The sequence below is a fragment of the Xiphophorus maculatus genome, chromosome 1 (assembly GCF_002775205.1).
Source record: "Xiphophorus maculatus strain JP 163 A chromosome 1, X_maculatus-5.0-male, whole genome shotgun sequence".
Classification (NCBI taxonomy): domain Eukaryota; kingdom Metazoa; phylum Chordata; class Actinopteri; order Cyprinodontiformes; family Poeciliidae; genus Xiphophorus; species Xiphophorus maculatus.
The window spans coordinates 29273897-29296173 of NC_036443.1; the positions used below are offsets into that span (position 1 = coordinate 29273897).

At 38.3% G+C, this 22277-nt stretch overlaps 1 protein-coding gene across 1 annotated transcript in view; it reads right to left on the reverse strand.

Annotated features, from left to right (window-relative positions):
* Nucleotides 1–1687: 1687 nt before the first annotated feature.
* LOC102227260 (XK-related protein 7-like) overlaps nucleotides 1688–22277 on the reverse strand; it is a 59063-nt gene continuing 38473 nt past the window's right edge. The window contains exons 2-4 of the mRNA XM_005801892.2: nucleotides 13687–13886; nucleotides 8319–8538; nucleotides 1688–8160 (exon numbers count right to left, since the gene is read on the reverse strand). Coding sequence (XP_005801949.1) covers nucleotides 7359–8160; nucleotides 8319–8538; nucleotides 13687–13886 — 1222 coding nt within the window. The 3' untranslated portion in view covers nucleotides 1688–7358. The remainder of the gene's footprint in view (nucleotides 8161–8318; nucleotides 8539–13686; nucleotides 13887–22277) is intronic.

The window sequence follows — 22277 nt, forward strand, 5'->3', positions numbered from 1 at the left end:
ATAGCTTAAAAGTGCAGCAAATAACTATCGTTAGCATTCATGACAGGATGTACCAGTTTCCTTCCAATGCTCTTTGCAAGAGGGATAAGCAGCGCCACACGGAGGGTGATTGACAACACTAAAACCCTCCTCCTGGATCTAATTGGTTGTTTCTGGATAGTACTGGGAAAAGGCAGAGGAGCTTGGTTTTTTCACAGACTATATTTTGTCTCATATCATACTGTCACAACATTTTGACAGAAATATGAAAAAAATATATTTGTATAAACGTTACATACTGCAGCATATGTGGCTTTGATTAAACAAACTTTCCTTTCCAAGAGCAAATATTTAAAAAATAAAAGTTGCTTTTTCTGTTTGTAGTGTAATGTAAGACTGTAGCAATAGGAGCAGAATTTGTTTTACCATCTACTATGGGTGCAAACAGCTGCCTTGGGTTAAACACTTAGAAGAAGAAAATAAACAGAGCTGCACCAGGTACTGCGTGTTTGACAGTTTGTGTCTGTTGGGATGATTTCAGGCTCTTAACACTCACTCTCATTATTTCAGTGAAAATGCTGCGCAAATACATTGTGAAGTGATGCATTTTTAAACAATTTGCTACCTGCAGCCAAACAGGAGATGATGCAGATTACAGAAATACCTGCCTAACTTTCTGTTTGCAGCATTTTTTAATCCCTACAGGGTACAATTATTCTACTCTTATTACAACATAATACAAAAGCATTCATAAATAGCGGTTGCTGCAGCATCTGGAATAGTTGTCCAGTTGAAGTTTGACGTAACTTCCTTCAGATTCAGACTTTATGGAAGCCATGAATCTGTTATTTCAGTAAACAAGTTTGGCCAAAAGAGGGCAGCACTGTGATGAAGGTTAACTTATGGGCTGTAATGTAGAGGAAACGAAAAGAGGGGAAATTCTGCTGATGAAGCCAAAGGAGTCTCACACAAATTACCTCAGCATCCTTCTGCACCTAATGTCAAGGCAACCGCTCGCTAGTATCTAGTGAGCTAATAGCTTAATGATCATCTGGTTACCTAGGCAACTAGAATCTGAGATAGGACATTTATCTTTTGAGCGCTCTTGTTTTTCACCAATCTGTTTACCAATTGAGGTAAAAAGGGTTGAACTATTGCCACCTCAACGAATTGGCCTCGTATTTAGCAGCCTTTGGAGATTTTTGGGGTCTTTACTGATGATAGCGTGAAAACCTTAGTTGCAAATTTTGAAGAATAAAACAAATTTACACAAAAATGTCCCAGTTTGCACAGAAACATAAAGATATCACCATAAAGAACCAATTTATATATTTTAGCACTACTTAACTTCTTCTAATAGATAAACCCCGCTCTGTGAATTTTTGTTGAATTTATTTTTTTGTTTTTACCAGAAATAACAAGCATATACATTTCTAAAAATTTATAACAAATCTCTGAAGAATGAACTTTTGGTTTTATCATCAACCTTGATGCATGTGATGGTTGATTCTTCTGAGATCTGCTCTATAAGAACCTCTTATAGTTCTCCACAAACACAAAAATTATGCAGATTTTTCCTAAACAATAAAAGATTCATACAGTATTTAGAAAGCAAAATAACACCTTTAATACACTTTAATTTGTGAAAAAAGCAGAAGTTAAATAATTCCAGCTGTCATGCATCAAAGAAGACACAAACACAGGCCTGTTGAGTTTATTCTGATGGCCGTTGAGCCATGTTTACTACAGTATTTTCCCACCTACAGTAATCAGCACAGCTTGTTGAGTTCTTTGTTTTTCTTCTTTTTTTTTTTTTAAACATCATCATAGATAATTTTCACCACAGGTTTATTTTTCTGCTTGCTCACTCAAAGGATGTTTAAGCGGCATTATCAAAAACAAAGTAGAAGAGGAAACTGAGAGCACATCCTTACAGTACACACATACTTTACATACACAACATACTTACATACCAAAGCACACATACTTGTACACGCACATCCTAGAATAGTATCACTCTGATATTTACAGAAATATAGAATGAGTAAAAAAAACAAACTATTTTCATATTTTACATCTTAATAAAAGAGTCATACCAAAGACATGGCCACCAAGTGAGTAAATAATAGATAAATAGATATAAAACAAATACAAAAATAAATCAACATAAACTCCTTGCATTAATTAACAAAAGATGATTCGAGCTTTTGGACTCGATAACATTTAAACATGTTCCTGTTCAAGTCAATATATAATCAGCACATTACTATCAACTGTTATCTTAGCTTAATGACAGAAAAACTGCTGCATGACCCGATCAGAGAAAGCAAAGTGTACCTTGGCCTGTGACTGGGTGGTTTATGTATGCACCAGCCGTACATTAGCCTGTCAGGTCATGATCATTTGTAACAAAATGTCATTGTTTTCAGCACCATTAGCACCTCTGTGTATGTCACCAGTGGACTGACGACCCTGGGTTCAGGTAGGACACTGTCTGCATCATCAAACTGCTGCTGTTTGCTTTTATTTGCCTTCCTGAATGATCTGGACCATGGTTGATGCCCTTCCGACTTCTTGGTAGAGATGTGTCAAAAGTCTTAAGATAAATATTTTATCGTAGCAAAGTGAGAGGATAAATAAACACCAAAGTAAAAAAAAAAGAAGTTATTTCCTATATCATAATGGTCACACTTAAAATCTCTTTAAAATAATACTTTTGAAGTTGACCAATGTGTCTTATAGGCTTTAATGACAAACAAAACAGGCAAGTAAGAAAATGGCTTCCAGAAAAAAATACCCTCAACCTAAAAGTTTTACAACTTGCCCATCAACAAACACGTCTAGATAAATCTCTCTGGTCCCCACACAATAAGGAGGGTGATAAAGGACAAACGTACATCTCCAATGTGCCAAAGAGTGGCAGAGAGGATCATCAAGTCTTCTTTATCACCATTAGACACTGTCAGGAAAAAGTCCCACCACCACAAATATAATTATATGGAGTTTGCTCATCCTTACTCGGACATAAACTATTATGAGTTTGAGCTGTTCAGCAACAGTTCAGGTATATCAGGTGTAACACGAGAAATTAATATGTGGAAAACCTTCCTGTGTTCATTGTTAATTATGGCGATTGACCTATAATGCTGTGAGCCAGTTTCTCTTCCAAATATCTTAGAATATTGCGAGATTGAGTGGCATGTTGAGCACTTGGATACTGATGCAGAAGGCAAATCAATATAAGGGTTCTCAAGGCTTAAAATCCTTTTCTATTCGCTCTCAGTCCCCGGATCCAAACCCTGTAAATAACCCTTTGGGCTGAAGTCTGCATAAAACCGTTAAAGATCCCACTCTCCGCACGCTCCAACCTTCTGAAACATTAAAGGAGAAGACTTTAAGTGCAGAGATCTGGAGTGAAATTATGCAGCTTCAACGGGAAAGTTAAGACTTCTTTACACATCTTTACCAGTGAGCCAGTAAGTGTGGAGGGCATTATGTACGAGTCAGAGCATCTCTATCCTACCGGCTTTTAATAATACAGACTGGGTTTTCTTTATGTTCCACTGAACACTCAATGAAGCAATCTTCAAACACATCAGGAAACAGTGTATGCATCATCAGCAAAACACTCAATGGATGACGACTGAGGACATTATAAAGCAAGAACAAAAGACGCTGTTCGGGTCACAATGTACCGGCATTTGAGTCTTTTTTGATATTTCTCAGAGTTCGTATGCAACAAACTCTGAGAGTTTTGCTCACTCAATGTGGCAGCAACAGAAATCTCCTCCAAACTTATTGTCTTCTAATATATTGAGACTCTTCATAGCTGTATTATGGTGTTCATTGGTACCGTTATGGATTGGGAGCTCCCTCAAAAACTGAGATCGTCTGCATTCTTACTGAGCCTCAACATCGTGATGTTACAGCAACAAAGCTGAAAAACCTCATTTAACTGATGGCATGCACAAGGATAGTATTTTTATAAGAATAAACACCAACCTTTGAGTAAATGTTACCACTTTACATATAATCACCACATTGCTTCAAGTTTTCCTCAGGGTGACAGAAAGAGACCTCCACTTTTTTACCAAGTCAGACCAACTTAAAGACGGAAATCGCATCTAACGGCTTCAGAAAACGATTAAGTCTAAGTTCAAAGAGGCTGTTGGGGAAAAATTGTTTGATGAAGATGAAAGTGAAGCTGTTGCTGACCAGGCAAGATCTTTAGCCACACCCTAGTGGTTGATGGTGTGGCTGAACTTTGACCTTTGAAGCTGCATCCTAGTTACCAAAAGCTGGAGGACCAAATACTTTTAGCAATCCAATGGTTTCCAACCAGCTTTTTGCTAACTTTGGTTATCAGCTGAAAGACAAATGTGATATGTTGAGGATCCATCTTCATCGTCAACAAGCCTCCAGTTAAACTAACTTAGAAAACGTCTCATGAAAGTATGAAAAAAAATCAAAACGCTGCTGGTTGTTGATCCGTTAAAAACTCAACAATGTATCCACATCACCTGCGGTTTTGAATTGTCCAAGATGAAAAACGAGAACAGACACATCGATAGAGGATCAATGTCACTTTCCTTCTGTCTTCACTGCTCCCTTCTTTTTCATACACAAAATTAAAAGAAAGCGCAACATCCAATGTTTATTCAGTGACTGACATACTGTCAAAAAATGCCCACATCCAAAAGGATCAGACCTAAACTGCCTGATCACCGTTGATTGTTGCTTAAGTGTATGGAGTCTAAATTGATCAGGCATGGGCCGGTATCCAGTATCCAGGCATATCAGGGTTTTTAGACTACAAAAAAGTTCCTACAGTTTAAAGTGATTTTACTGGGCTGCCACAAAATTCACTGGAATAAGGAAAGTTTGCTCCAACTGTATGAATGAGCTGCTGCCTCTCCCTCTTCTTGTTGCAGAGCTGACTGAAAGAAGGATACTGTATTTTTTCCTTGCTTACAAAAAGGACAAATTTGGTGGTTTGGAAATATATCCAATCTTATTTGTGCTTCTAAGTCTGCACTGGGGTCTCCTTCCAGGTGTGCATGATTGGGAAACATCCAAAGCACGCATTTTTGACTTCGGTCAAAGAGTGGAGTCCATCCTGCACTGGGAATAAGCATGTTTTTTGTGCTAAACATGTGGACACAGCATTGTTTTTGGTATAAAATAACCAGATAGCCCTTCAAAGCATACCAGTCGACTCATACTCCCTCACAAAATACCTCATAGGCGTTCTACAGATGCATGTGGACCAGACAAGCAAACTCATATGACTTAACAACAATGCTGGTTGAAGATCTGGTCCATAGTTCCAGGGGCAGAATGAACAATAACATTTTCTTAACAGAATCATAAATATATAACTTTCTGAAAAATTGCTGAGTTTTTATTTTCGATAAAAGCAATTAAATCAAGTATTTTTAATCAAAGTTGTGAGTTTCTCATACCGGCCCATGCCTAATAGTGGCAAAGTAAACTTCTGCCCAAAGTTAAGCACTTACAGGAATGTGTTCTCCAAACAAAACCAGTTGCAGATTATAAAATAAATGGATGTAGTCTCTGGGCATCACCTGTTGGTTTGTAGTTTAAAATCCTCTAATTTGGCAGAATATTGACATTTTTAAAACCTGACAGTAAAGCCTTAATTTGGACTGAATTAAGGACCACAAAAAAGGAGACCATAAAGATTTGTATCCAAAAGACTTTTAAAAAAAAGTTAAACTAGTGTGGAGCCACTTTTAGGAACTTTCTCACTTCTGTTTTACTTCTTGATTCACTGACCACATCCACGAAGCACCCAGTGTTGTTTATATAGTTAATGCAGAACCATCTTAATCTTAAAACATGATGGTCCTCCAAAGAAACCAAACCCAACAAAAGAACTTAGACGTGGGTATATCCTTTTTGTTACAAAAGACATCAACTATTGCATCTACCTAGTTTGCAAAAACATATCTGTACTCTTTGTCTTGACGGTTAACTTTAAACAAGTGGTATATTTCTTTTTATTATTTTTGCCCTCAAAATCAAACCCATAAAAACCAGTTCATAGTATACTGAAGTAGACCGTGTTATCCTCCATATTCTACATAATATGATTTTTAGAAAAAGTGAACCACTTTGGACAACATTTAGACTCTTACGAGTAAATGAAGCTTCCTTACTCACAAAAGGCATTCATCACCTAACTACAGCTTATTTTAACATCTTATACAGTATTGGACATCTGCATTTATTCAACTGTACATCACAGACCTGTTTCTGGCGATTTACAGCATGCCATACGTTGGTGGCCGTTTGAGAAGCTGCTCACTTACATCCACTTATCAGATCCTCGTTCAGCTTTCCAAGTGAGTCCGTTGGTTTGGAGTCAACAGTGCAGCTAGGATGTAAACAGCGAGACTTGTGCTATGGCTGCAATTGTGGCACAAATGGATGGGTGAATTGGTATCAGTTGTATTGCAGGCCTACGTTTCTTGGACCATCTGAACTTAGACTGAGTTACGATCCATCATCAGATGAAAGCCAAGGCCCTGCTGGGGAATTCGAGCAGCTTTTTCCTCTGACAAAATGTTTAAAGAGCACAATTACCAAAGATTTGTGAGGCACATGCAACCTTTTGGGGACATGACTGGATGGAAAGAACAAAGCAACTCTTGCAACAAATCGACTCAGACTCGTCTGTGTGTATTCTTGCAAGTCATTGTAATTCTCTGAAGCAAGCCGAAGTGACTGATTGGTAAGAGGTGTGTGTTTATCTTGGCTAAACCTGGGATGAATTTGGTTGTAGACAATGACTCAGCATCTGTGAATGCCAAATCAATAGGCTGTTGATTTATGTATTTTGCCCAAACCCAAAATGATTGCATGTCCCATGAACACTCTGACAATCTGTTTCTTCAACATGTCATACATTTCTGTTCTGTCTCTGTGGCCTGAGGCTTCAGTTCATGTGGCAGACAGTTTTCTTTTTTTTTAATTATCTCAAGCTTTATTTCTCTGGTGTCCTTTTACTTGTTGTCCTCACCGTCCAGGTTGAAACAAAATCTAACACTTACTGGTCCCTGGTGTAAGATTAAATTCCTCTTGTTTGAAGTGTTAGAAAATGAGGCAATCCTGGCTCAGTATACTCCATTAACTTCCAACAGGTAATTCTTGCTATATGTTCTTCAACAGCTTTGGTCCCACACTGAGGTTCACATTTCACAATCTCAGTTTGACAACCTCTTTTCTCAATGAGAGTCGCCCGACATTCTGTCTTCTTTTCATGCTACTCCCAGCACAGGTATTCCTGGGTTGAAGACTGATTCTGGGATGAGTCTTGGACCCAGACTGCACTTTGTAGTTTAACAGCCCCTGTTGGCTTAAACAGTTGTCTCATATTCTAACACCTCTTTGCTGCCCATCAAGCTACTCCTGTACTGTATCCGTGGACTTATGGCCGAGGTGGTCTCCAGAAGCAGGATGGTCTTGCGGAGGCGGCGGTCGATAAAGTGTGCGTCCCAGGCTGGGTATCGCTTTCTTGGGAGGTCAATCCTGATCACAGGACCCTCTTGTGCACGGGATGTGGAGGAGGTCCTGTGAAGCAGAGCGGGAGAAGAGGAAGGGGAGGGGCGTACCTGGAAGACAGGCAGGCAGCTGTCCTTGTCCCGCTCCCCAGGAACTGGCTCCCCCAAGTCTTTATCTTTAGTCCTGGGCAAAGTCCGTGGAGGACTGGTAATGACCATATCCGTTTGGGACCCTTGCGATGGAGTAAGGCAAGCGTCAATAACTCCCACCATCCCCCCTGTTCCTACCACACCCTCATCTACGCATCCTCCCCACTGGGAGCCCAGAACAGGCCCGTCCGGGTGTAGCCAGCAGTAGTAGACCAACATGAAGAAGGTTCCCAGGGCAAAGCTGCAGGCCACCAGGCACACCACTACCAGGGCGGATGAGTCACTTGTTTGGGGGCCACGGTAGGTATACCAGGCAGCGGTCAGCGCCACATTCTCAGCCAGAGTCACAGAGTAATACAGAGCCATACGGAAGCGACTGGGCCCTTCCTTGACGTTGAACCAGCAAAAGATGTAAATGATACCCACGACCATGTTGTAGATGATTTCTTCCCACTTAGACATGCAGAAGTCAGTCTCACCCTGGATAATCCAGAAGGTCATCACACACCTAAAACACATTAACAGAGGTAAAATTACATGTAATCATTTAGATTTTTTTTACATGTATGTTCACTATTTCAAATCACAATCATAAGTACTAATAATCTTAAACGAAGCATCTTAGTCTGAATGCAAACATTTTGAGTTTGATCAAAGATTACGCACCAATGGCTGACGATGAAAATGCCAAAGTAGAGCTGGAAGACAGAGGCAAAAAGGGCAAAAGCCACGGTCCTCGCCCCGATGGTGAAGAAGTGCCACAGCATCTGGGCGATCACGGCCTTGTAGGACATGGGCAGCTTGTCGTCACGAGAGTCCCGGAGAACCTTCTGGTAGGAGGCAATCATCCAGGCCAGTGAAACCAGTGATGCTGAAGCTGAGAGGCCTGGTGAAACAGGAAGTGAGAGGAAAAAATAACTAAAAAGGACTACAGGTAGGAAACAGTAAAGTACCAATTTAATGTTTTGAATTCTTAAGATCTTTTTAGATTTACTCTGTCAAGACAGAAAAGGAAAAAAACTGGATGCAGTGAAGACCTTGTATTTCCAACACCTTTTGATTGTTTAAGTGTAGTTATGTTTATCAAATTTCATCCAAATCACTCTAAAGTTTTAACATTTTGTCACCTTGGCTCTTTAAAAGGCCCATCATAGACTCTTGGTGTTTCTTCTTACAGCAGTTTTATTTTGTGCAGTCAGTTGGACCTTAACCATCTTGTGTAAGGGAAAAGTATCATTTGGACCAGAAACAACAACCACAACCCAGGAAAGGTTAAACAAGTTTTATAGATGAATTTCAGAATGTGGAAGATTGACAGCAATTCTGTCTTCAGAGGAGCTTTGCGAAGGAGAGTTAATTGAGTGACGGGCAACATAAACAGGAAGTACTGAATAATCAGGAATTGAAGAGTTAACCGACACAGGTGGTTTCCAGAGCAATAGTTTTCTTACATTCGGTCTTTGATAGGCTTGAATAGTTTGTTATGTAGCAGAAGAACAATGAAGAGTGTCTTTTTGTCAGGGATTGTTTCACCCAGAGGACCGCAGAGAGAGCAAAACTATTATGCTGGAAATCGGGGACGATGATCATGTCACGAAGTGTGAAAACCGCAGTAGCCAGGTGAGTATAGATTGGACATACTATCAAACCTTAGTTTGATAGTCTGGTTCGTTTGCGGAGGTGTGAATGCGTAATCAAACTCTGAAGTGGACCAAAAAAGTAAATTCAGGTCTGTCTAAAAAACTTTTTTTTTTTTGAGTGAACTCTGGTGCGGTTCGAATGCATATGAATGCCAAGTGAACCGGAGACCTCTCCAAAAGCAGGAAGCAGACTATAATGTAGGGCATTCTGGGTAACTAAAACAAACCAATGTGAGTTTACCTGGAGCAGAAGAAATGGCTCAAGGTCTTTTACCAAAGACAAAAGAGAAATCCTGCAACCGCTAAAATCTGATGCTACCCAGTTTCTGTTTAGATTTTGTAAAGCAGGAAGTTGCGTCCATCGTCTTCTCCTGAGATGTTTGTGTTGTTTCTTTTAGTGGTTCTAGGTGTAGCTTCACCATGGGTGAGGAGGAGGGAACAGATTTTACAAAAGGTTTGGTTTGTTTGTCACAATGCCAACCACAGCAGCTGAAACTGTAACAAATGTTGCGTCTTTGGTCCCCAACAGATCAGATTCTACCAGATTATCAGGAGGCTGGGAGGCAGAAAACAGGTCAAGTACATGATCACAGACATGGACATGAAAGTTCAAAGCAGGAGTTAATATAGGCAGTGGGACAGGTGAAATTAATCAGCAATCAGTAGACAGCAGAGGTGGGCGGGGCAGAGCGGTGGAGCAACATGAGACTTGACAGGAACAGTGAGGATCATGACAGTTTGCAGTGAGATGAAGAATCACCAGCTTTCAAATTAAACTTTGTGGCCCACCATGAGCTGCACAGAGCACAGTTAAACATTCATGTGTGTTAATCAAGTTAGCTTGTCTGAAATTAGCCATGGATCACACTGAGATGGCAATGAATTAAAGCAGAAGCACCTCAACTTTGCATTTTAATGTTATTTTTGATCAGTGTTGCTTTAAATGATTTTCTCTAATTGAATAACATTTTTCTGGGTATTTTTTGGGCAGTCACTTCTCTGAAGATGTTTACTGGAATATAAGAAATGTTTTCGTTAAATAAGTTTATGAGAACATTTTAAAACTTTAAAAGCTTGAAATAACGTTTTTGTTGCTGTTCAAACCAATTGCCTGGCAAAAAGGTTGGATCAATATGTTGTTAATAAATGTGTTGCAGATCAAGTTTGCAGGATCCTCTCTATTCTAAACAATTAACTAGATGTGTGTTTGTGCAACTTTCCTTCAGTATAAATTTGCTAATCCATTGATGTACCGCACTATTTTCTTTGCAAATACAAATATTTTTTAAATCAATAATTAACTTATTTGTTTCAACTTGTTTCTCAGCTTGTTTCCAATTTTTTCATTTGCTAATCCAATCATTAACTAACCTACTAACAATTTTATTTACTAATGTATTGATCTGATTGAAAGTGCATTTATTTGCCAATCCTACTTTACTACTGTGTTTCGCTTGTTTATGTTGCACATGGTTTTATTTGCTAATCTATCTTTTTAGATTTTAGATGTATTTTTTAACTGGAAATAAAATCCACAAGAGATGGAAAATTAATTTGGAATTTAATGAAAAATAAATGTAAACAAGACAAAAATATCCTGAATTTTATATTGCAGTTTAATTTCTAGATATGTCAGACAAAATCCTGCTTTTGTGTCAGAAGTAAATCCAACTCTCGGTTTGTACATGCTGTCCATTTGTACTATTTAATTCTTTTCTGTAACAGTGTGTCATTATGCTAAAATTATACTATTGAGAACATTATAAATGTGTCTTCTTTGATAGCAACACTAGGAACTGCAGACCTGGTTACGGTCAGACCCAACAATCAGTGATGCTAACTTCCATTTCAGCGGGACCGCGGATGTTTCAGGCTTTCTCCACAGACAGTAGGAGAGTGTTTAGTGGAGCTGCATGCAGTAACGTTCTCAGAGGGAACCGAGTGCGCTTCAAGTGACTGTCAGAGCACATTTACTGCCTTTTCCGGAGAAACACAGAGCTGGGCTGATTTACTCCACTGTCAGCCAGGCATGTCACTATCCATGCAAAGCTGTTATGGTCAGTGGGCACAAGGTTTATCTTCAGGGTGTGGAGATCTCTGCCATTTAAGATACTCTGATTTAAACTAAACACTTCACGAAGGATACAGTTTTCTGTTTTTACTAACATCTTTAATGTAATTAGATTAAATGTTTTTGCATAATTCCAAATATTTATGATTGTAAGTGGAAAACAGGCACACCTCTAACTCAAAAGTTATTTGCGCTAACGCTAAAACGATAATCATAAACATTAGCTCAGCTAACGCTGAAGCGCTACGCTTCCACTCACATGGAAAAGAGATTACATGCATCTGCATAAGTTTTTTTTGTTGTTTAGCCTGTGTGTTCACACGGATCGACCGTAATGCTAAAGCTCTAAATGTTAACTTACATTTTTTTGTTATTGAAAGATTACAACCATCAAACACCGATTTAATTTTGATATAATTTACATGTCCTATAATACCTTTAGATGTTGTATTTATGATTGTGTATTATTCTCTACGTGTTTTATCTTGTTAATACGTGTTTCTTGTTCAAAATAACATTATCAGGAAAAAAAGAGGGAGAATATGAGGAGAGGAAACAGAAGTGCTACAGACTATTCAGCCACTTCAAAATAAGAGCATGAATATACCTAACTACTTGAATATTTCTTAACAGTCGATAACCAAATCTTCAACGCGAACTTTATTAAACGTAAAGTTAACAAAACAGCCAATTACATTAGCGCTTTAGAACTTATCTGTAAACTAAATTAGGGGGAAGATAAAGTTTAAAAACCACTATAGTCCAAAATAAAAAAATGCTCAGCTAACTGCTGCCTAATGTGGCCAATAAAACTGAAACAGAGCAGAATCTAGTCACCACCTGTTCTAACCTGACGACCGTAAACACCACAGGAAATGTGATGTAAAACGACCAATGTGGTGTTGGTTGACCTTTGAAACTGGACCGGGCCGGGCGGCCATGCACTTGTTTGGAACAAATGTTTCCTTACACTGCAGATATCGAAACGGTAAAAGGCCTGAACTTGTACAGCACTTTATCGAGCCCAGAGGACTAAAAAAGCACTTCACACTACGTTCAGTCATTCACATAGAGATTCACATGCTGACGGTGGAAGGCTACATTGTAGCCACAGCTGCCCTGAGGCAGACTGACAGATAGCCCCTCTACTCTGCTGTCTTACGGAAACATGAAGTATTCGTCTTTAATGCTTCTTCAGGCACACGTGTGTGTGTGTGTGTTCATGTCTGCGTGTGTTTTTGTAGGTTTTATGTGTCATTCCTATGTTTCCAGTTTTCGTCTTCTGCTGCTGCCGCCAGGTGTGTGTGTGTGAGGCTGGAGAAAGGAGCATTGTTTTGTTTTATTCATCAAAGAACAATCTGCTTCTTGTAAGAGTGGCATGAATAAAGCATAGACTCTCCCACCGATATCTGCCTTCAGGACTCACACACACAGATATTTGTACTTCTACCTGTTTTATGGACATCCATGCCTCACCCTACACATGGAAAAGAGATTACATGCATCTGCAAGTTTAGCCTGTGTGTTCACATGGATCGAAGCATTTTGGGAAACAATTCCAGGGTCAAACATTATTCAAACAGTAGTTAATGTTTGTATGTTTTAATCCTTATAATATGTTAACTTGTTTATTTTTATACTTTTATCTTTGTGTAAACCTACATGCCTCGATTGCCTTTCACTTTGTTGCTGTTACACCTAGATGTACATTTACCTTTTTGCCGTTATAGTTTCTAAGATTTAAAAAAAGTTTCCAAAGGCCCCCAGATATCAGTAACAAAATCAAACAAAATTGACATATATTAATTGTACAAAGTTTGCATTGGTTTGTGCAGCTAAAATACTTGTAACAGTGTTCGTTGACACCAGATTTGCTTGATTTTTAAAAAATGTTGAGGTGTTGGTTGACCTTTGATGACCTTTGGTAATGCCTGTGGTGTGACCTCTGGGGGTGGCAACTTAACTCAGGCCTTTTACTGTTTTTACTAATATCCACTATTTAAAAACCATTCTGATATTTTATCTTATAAATAGCTACTCTGTTATATAACTTCCTTAAAAGGCTATAGATTATAGATAATAGATTTTGGGCAGCATAAAATACTGAGCATTTAAACATTTGACTGGAATCAGGTGTAAAAAGCAGCCACATAGGATTCCTGGAGAAACTGTACTAGCAACAATACAGGGCAAAAAAAAGTCAAAAGACAGATTTAAGCTGAATCAGAGTTTCCTAAACTAGATATTTAGAGAATCTTTCCTCTAAATAAAAAAATCTTTCTATGAAACATTGAGTGTGAAGGAGACGTGGCGTCTCTCTGACCTTGGAGCGGCAGCACGCCGTTTCCGTGAATCATGATGCTCAGCTGCAGGACGAGCTGCGGCGCAGACTTCAGGAAGGCCTCCAACAGGCGCAGCATGGTGATGTCGGCGCTCTCGAACATCAGCCTCCAGTGGAAGTGACGGCGGGGCCCGTTCCTGTGCCACCGGCTCTGGGCGCCCAGGTAGAGGGCGTGGACATACCTGAAGACGAGAGACACAAGTTTGAAAAGGTTAGAAATAAAAGGTTGGCCAACCCTTTCAAATCCAGTTTGGTCAGTCAAAAAAGGAAAACATGCAACATATTCCAACAAAAAAACAATTATAGTAGAACTGATGTCATTTTGCAACACACCTTTTAATTCTTATGACACATTAAACTTTTTCTGGCATTCATGAAACCAAGATATTAAATATTTTAGGTGATGATTTTGACACTTCTTAACGTTTCCAACAACTTTGACACTTTTGTAACTCTTTTTTTTATTTTTATTTCCTTTATTTAACCAGGTAAACCCCATTGAGATCTGGATCTCATTTTTAAGGGGGACCTGGGCAGAAGTCTGCAATACACAGCAACCTGGTTACAAAATAAAACTAATTAATAAATGTTTCTAGTTGTTTCTAGTTTGTTGACAAATTTTATTCATGAGACAAATCAGGACCGGTTGCAGATGACTCCTAGCAGCGATACTCTTCTCTTCCTCTTCCGTGACTTTGTAACAGATATTCTTGCTTCAAGGGTGCCATCAGGTAAATGTAGATAACATTAGCTTTTCCAAAACCACAGTTCATTACGAAGCTGCAAAGTGTTGCTGAGAAGAGTCAGCGCTTTCTAGAAATACAGGAATAAAATAAAACATGGACAGCAGAAACAGATGTGGCCCAGTCCTCGGACTGATGAACTGCAATTTAAAGATGTTACAAACATGGCCTGTAGTTGCTGATGCAGAATCTTAATTTGTAATTTTCTTACAATGGAAAATGTAAAACACAAAGTGTTCGTCTTTGTATAATTAACCTTTAACAAAAGAGATTTTTACTGAAATTATGCACCCAAATCAGCTTTCACTCAATTTATGAAACGCGGCTAAATACAGTAAATGTTTTCAAAAAAGGTTTACCAAATCCTGTTTTTGAAACTGAAAATAATTTTGTTTTGCAAAATAAACTGAAAACTAGATGCTTTTCTAATTTATGGCGGCATAGTTTGGCCATTGTAGATAAAAAAAAGAGTAGAAATCTGGCTATTAACTAGAAAAAGTCTGATTTTTTTTGGTGGAAATGTATTTTCTTTATTACTATTATTATATTTATTACTAAATCCCTTTCAAATTTTTGGAACTACAATTTCAATTTCAAAAGAAGAAAACAAACAAACAAAAAAAATCAGACTCTTAATTGTCTGATTTTAGGTTGTTTTTTTTTCACTACTTTTGACTCAATTTTGGCTCCTGTGACAAAAAGTTTGAACATCCTTGATGTACAAACATAAATTAAATATCTAAGGGCTTTATAAAACATATAAATTATAATGTCAAAATGATATCGGTGCTTGAGATTTGTAGGTTTTCAAGAGCAGTTGGTGTAGAGTTTTACCATCAGCAGAACTAGTGTTTATGATTAGTGCTTTAGTGTTAGCATAACTAACTAACCCACCCTTCTGACAGCATAAAAATAAAACAAAAGAAAAAAAAGCCATAGCTGACATTAGCCTAAACAAACAGAACATTGCTAATGTCCTGCAGAAACACAAACGTGAAGAAGATACAAATTTGACATATCAAGCTAATACTGACAGGTTAAAAAATGACAAACATTGGCAGATACAAGCATTCAGGCCAAAATATGTGCAGGCAGGCATATGTTTGGATCATCTCCATCATCATGACATGTAACTCTGCCTGACAGAGAGGGGAAAGAAGCGTAAAGCAGGAGGAGAGACGAGTTGAAAAGGAGAGATAAAACTCTGCTGGAAAACGCGATGACAGGAACATCCTGCACTTCTGCATCTGCAAGCAGATTTTAAATGGAGGAGTAAAAATAACCGGTCAGTTTGTGCTCCACCACAGATACATATACTGTCATCTACACTCAGCTGCAAATGTGACAAAGTCTCCATCCTGCACCAGGCTGATATGCTCAGAGGCACATATAGACTTGGTCAACTGACTGAAACTTACAGCGTCTCATGTTCATATGTGCAAACGCATAGAAACACAGAGACACTTGGAGTGACAGACAAGCAGGAGGGCCAACAAGGCAGCTGGGAATCTGTAGCTCTGCAAATAATCTGCTGCCCAAGCAGTGTTGACACTCCTCTGCTCCATTCAGTCGCCATGATCCGCCGTCTACTCAGCTCTTTAACTGGCTCTGCTTTCAGCTTTTGCTGCTTACCATCCATTGCATTTATATAAATTATGTTTATTCATATAAATTCAGTTTCTAAATAGACCAAAAATACAGAATATATCAAATTAATTCAGATAAATCTGTAGAGAAATGTTAGATTCAATGGCACACAGTCCAATTTGATGTAAAATGTTTAATCGCACTAATCAGAAGTTATCTTTGCTAGAAAATTCAGCCAAATATATTGATGTTATGATTTTACAGGCACTTTTACCCAAAGATTGAATATTTTTCCAGATATATTTCAACCAAATCAAATTGTCTGACTGAGAACCATTAAACCATCTGAACTAAAACCACTTTCACTTCATTTTAAATTGACTTTTGACTTTTCTTCAAATTATTTTGATGTTAAATGGGACTGGATTTAAATGAGTTTGTGAAGAAAAAGACGACTTACCCCCATTGTTTAATCTGAATTTAACAGAAGATATAAGATGTAAAGTGGAAAAAGACTGAAACAAAATACTTTAAATGTTTAATCAAAATAAAATGTTTAGCACCCTCCAACCACAAAGCTCCAGCTATAGTTCAGCTTCCATCCACTTCATCTTCCCTGCCCAACATGGCCGCTTTCTAGCATACATTTTCAACAAAAGGTCCCAGAAACCTTTGCTGATACGTGTAAAATGTTCTTACAGCAAAATATACAAGTTAACGTTACTATTTTCGAAATTAAATCTTTAACTGTCACAACATTATTTTTATTTTTTGACATAATTAGCTCACTTTCTCCTTCTACTACTCTCCATTATTTGCTGTAATTTTTTGTTTTCAGTTATTTTTCTCTCCATAGGAGCCACATTTGTTCTGGTCTTCTGTTTTACTGTGATTCCTTCCTTCGGGAATTAATCCGTCTCAATGACTCTATGCAATCTGCTAGGTTTCCTTAGATAGAAAACTTTTATACTCATTTATGATTTATAAAGTGATAACTGAAATAAAGTGCTTAAAAGACACTAGTGACCTCTCCACCAGTCATCCAATGACCTTTGGTGATGTGCAATAATCCCTACATGATTCTAAAATGGATGGACAAAAAGTTGATAACTCAACTCTTACTGGCTGTTACTATCAATCTGCCAAAAAAGAGCCAATGAAAGAAGGTCTGAATTGACTGAACCTTTGACCTGTGACCTTCCCTCCTCGTCCGTCTTTTGGGCCATAAAACTGGACAACGGGTTCTGACCCAGCTGATTCATTAGCTTGACTCACTAACTCCCAGCAGATTTCCATAAATCCTGCAGATCAATCGCTGTCATCACTTGACTGAAGAGACTCTCAACCTGCCCATTACCTCACCAGCAATCAGTGACGTTTATTGCCTCTGTGTGTGTGTGTGTGTGTGTGTGTGGTCACACACTCGCCTTCTTCAGATGGCTCTTATAAAACACGATTAGCTTGTCCATATTGGTCAGACGTTAATCTGCAGCAGCACTTGATTCAGTTACATAAATAAATCTGTGCGTCTGCACTGCAAAAACACAAAATATTTTCAGGTATTTTAGTTTAGTTTCCACTGCAAATATCTTAGTACACTTGAAATGAGACAAAACTAACTTACAAGTAACTTTTTTAGCAAGATATAAAATATGAAACTTTTATATGTTTTTTACACATTTGTCAAAACTGTCACCATGTTGCATGAGACAGATAATCTGTGAAAAGATCGATCTCCTCCACCTCCTCCCTGAACTGTTACTGCCGTATGAAGAACAAATCAGAGGCAGCAGGAGGGTCTTAGTGCTGCCAATCAATCTCATGTACTCGCTGCTAAATGTGATAATGGTGGAGAAACAACTTAACGGTACAGGAAAACTGTTTATGCACCATCATCAGTAACTATGCTAACTAACCTTCGCATTCACGACTGGTTTTGCTAGCTGCAGCGTAGCAGGCAGGATGTAAGGGGGGGCAGGGGGGGTGAGCAGCACCACAAGGAGGGTGATTGACAGCGCTAAGACCCGTCTCCTGGCTGTGATTGGAAGAACTGGGAGCTCGATTTGTTAACAGATTATGTCTCAGTTTCAATAAATATGTAAAAAAAAAATATTTTTTTAGTTACATACTGCAGCTTCAAGTGAATAACTCCTTAATACTGATGAAAAAGTACTAGTACTAGTACTAGTACTTATAACAAAACGGTTTTGCCATGTTTCATTAAAGACTAATGGCTCAAAATAAGCCCAATATTTTGCTGAAAAGTTACTTGTAAGCTAGTTTTGTCTTATTCCAAATGTACTAAGATATTTGCACTAGAAAATTAACAAAACCATTTGGTAAGCCTTCGTGTTTTTGCAGTGTGAGCAGCTTGTTTTACGCCGTTAAACTCTTGCAGCAGAGCAGAGGTCAAGCCTATGAGCGAGTTTTATTCTAGTAAACCCGACAGCAGCTTTACGGTGACAGCTTGCATTATGTTTTTGAAGGATAGTGTGAAACGGGTCAGTGAGGGCAGGAAATCTGTGAAGAACGAAGACACGAAGCAGCAGCAGCTCCGCGCGGCGTCAGACGTTCAGAAGTTCTACCTTGTTGCTCGGCTGTCGGCTCTTTTTCTGTTTGGGTTCGTTCACACTGCTCTCATTGTGCCAGGATTCTGGCAGCAGTTAGAAAAAGAAAACACTCAAAGCAAACAGCACACAGCTGCAGTGACAAGTGGCTGCAGGTGAGTAGAAAAGCATCAACTAAATTAATCAGATCAGTTCTTCCCATTTAAACTCTCAACTGGAGGACTCTGGGGAATTTCGCATAAACAGAGAATTGTGATGAATTGCTGACAGTGAAGAGAAGAAGAAAACTACTGAAGTGAAGCTGCTGAGTTTTATTTTACAACCAGATGGAAAACAAGAAGGCCAGTGTTTACGGTTTCCTCATGTTTTAGATGGTTTAAAGAATGATCTCACCAACATTTTAGGTGAGTCTTGTGAATATCACCGTCTCATTTTATTTTTGATTCCTTAGGAACTTTGGCCATCGTTGTCAAATTACTGTCAGCGAAGATTTGTCTGGGCTGGCATCTTCGTCACATTATGTCATTTTATTTAGACTTTAGATAATCTAAAAAATGATCTGATTACATGATTGTCCTTTCTATTGCTTAAAATGAATAATTTGTCATCTACAGCTGCAGACTTCTCTGTTACTGCTACTGCCATAGTGTACTGCAGGAAACGATGGCGTTTCTAGTGTAACATCATCGTTCCTCTATGTATTCAGCTGACTAGAGCTGTTTTCTTGTTTTGTTTTTTAACATTTTCCAAGATATTGGTCATGAAAATTAATATAAATAAACCGAGAACATGAAGAGTTGTAAAAATGATGATGTGAGCTCTTTAAAAATATATGCTACTTTTGAAAACAATGGAAATATACAGTACATTGCATAGAGTCAACAAAATATAGCACAGTAATATCCAAATCTGGATTTATTGATTAGGAATCCAAGAATTGGAAACTATTTTTTATGACTGAAATGATTTCTAATGACAAAAAAAAAAAAAAAGTAGAAGTCAGCAATCTGAAACTACAAATTAATCTGCTAATGTGCTAATAGCAAGGCAAATTTTTATGTTTAGCGCTTCCGCTAATTTTAAAAACATTTAGCACACTTCACTTCCCCTAAATTAACATTTCATAACAGATAAATTTTCAAGTGCTTTATTTACTCTGCAGTTTTCTCAACTTTTTTTTCAGTTGAATAAAGTTGAACTGTGTGCTGATGAGAAATGGCCCGAAATTGGCAGATTATTTCATTTATAACATGGAAGAAAATAGTTTAAGAACTGGAAGAATCTTCCAGCAGAACTAGAACTTTTTCATCAATATTAAGGAAATGATTTAAAACAAGTATCTTGTTTAAAAGTTACTTGGAAGTTTGTTTTGTTTTATTTCAAGTGTGCTAAGATATTTACACTAGAAACTAGACAAACAATATTTTACAAAGTTTGTGTATTTGCTGTGTACACAAACATCTTCAGATTTCTTTTATTACAGGCCAGTTTAGAAGATTTTTCCCTCCCACAGGTTTTCATTGTAAACACTTTGAAGGAACTTTATGTCCTGAAGATGATCATTCAGTTTCCCTGAGCTTCAGTAGCAACTATGATGATTTGGTTGAGTTTAAACATCTGAGTGAAACCCACTCTGTGAGCTGACGTGAACACAAACTCGGTTTGCTCAAAGAGACATTTAACACGCATGTGCAGCCAGAAACCACGACCCAGAGGTAGATCTGATGCCTGGTTCAACAGGGTCACATTACTTCCCAAACCTGCAACGGGATTGAGCCGCAAACCGTTGAGCGAATGTTCGGAAAAACCCACACAGAGCAGAAATAACGTCTTCTCTCAGTCTGCAAGGAGCTCAGCTGTCACCGCCGACCTACTTAGACTGTCACAGCGAAAAACGCAGCAAGCAGAGAGGAGGATGTGAGATTATGTGAGGAGAGTGCGGGGCGAGGAGAGGAAGAAAAGGCAGAGGAAGAGATACAGAGCAGAGGAAAAACTGGAAGGAAGAGGAGGAGGAGGAGAAACGAGCTGAAAAGGAAACAGAAAAATGCATTTATTGCGCCTTGGGATAAGATGAAGACCAAAATAGGAGAAGCTAAAAAATGAACAAATGGGGAGACAAAGAACAGGACAAAGAGGAGAAAAGTGATGCCAACAAAGAAAATGAAATGACAAAACGCTTAAGTTTATGTGAATGTATTTAGCGTGTGTGTGTGCGCGCGCGCGTGTGTGTAGGAAAAGAGCTGATTGCTGCTGCCAAGCTGCAGATCAGATACGATCACTCCAAGCACTGAAGTGTTTAATTGGGAAGTGTGTGTGTGTGTGAAACAGGTGATTTTTATCAATTCACTCCAGGGCCCATGCTCCATCTTTTATCTCTGCGCTGCTCCGCCTCCCTCCTCTTCCTCCTCTTCCTCCTCTCGCTCCTGCATCCGTCACTCAGGAGCTGCAAAAGATCTGCTGTGTGACGACCTCCAGGAGGCACGAGGAGGAGGAGGAGAGTCAGAGGATGTGCAGCAGGAAGTGAAGGATTAAGTGAAAGAGGAATGTGGGAATCAGGAAAAGGAAGTGAGGTGTGGCAGTTAAATTATTAATCAGAAAAGGGGAAAGTAAAAGAGTTCAGAGTACGGCGAAACTTTGGAAATGAAGGAAAGTTTATACAAATAAAATATGAAAATATGGCATGCATCCATATTCCATCCCCTTTTCTGTGGTACCCCAAAATAAAATGCTGCTGTCTCTGCACTGATCATGAGACACCTAATTGATGAAAACAGTGCACTGGGACTATTTTGATTAACTAATGAGTTATTAATTTTTAACACAATGAATTTTTTTTGATGCTTACCAAAGTTCTGAGCCAGAACTTTGGTATTTGCTTATTTCTGCCATAAATCTGACGCACGAGCAAAATCTGCAAACAACAGCGATGGACGATGAAGCCGTTTCTCTCGGCCCAGTAGAGCCGAATTTCTGCTTCAAAATATGATCTGATGACACGTTGGAAAAACTATTGTTGTATTCAAGTTGTGCTAAAAGCAGTTAGCTTATTAATGAAGCTATTCCAGGCTAAAATTGCATCTCAATATAACTTTCCTCTCAGTATTTTATCCTCATATGACTTTATTCTTTTAATATTATAATTTCATACTGGTAATTGCATTTCTTTAGTCTTGTATTACTATGATTTTAGTACCAAAATATGACTTTATTCGTATTATTTAGAATGCTGTTGTACATTTTTTTTGTATAATATTATGACTTTATTCTCAAAATATCCGCTTATTCTCAGATTTTTTCAATTTTATTGTAAAACTTTATTCTCATAATATTAATACTTTATATAATGGTAATTTTATAACTTTGTTCTAATAATTTTTTCTCAGTATGGCTCTGTTGTAGGTATTCATATGTTTCCAGCTGTAATTGCAGTGAAAAGCAGTTTTACAAAAGTATTAACGCATACAGAACAAAAACATTCAGTGATGTTTGTGGTTGTTGCTTGACAAAATGCGGACTGGGTTATTAATACTTTTGCAAAGCATTTAAACAAAGAACACTTTCAAGTTGAGTTTCCTGGAGAAACACTGAACAAAAGCAATAAGAAGAAAGCAGAAACCAGGAACACAAAAGGGAAAAGAGGTAATTTCAAGGTATGGAAAGAAAAAAAAACATCAGT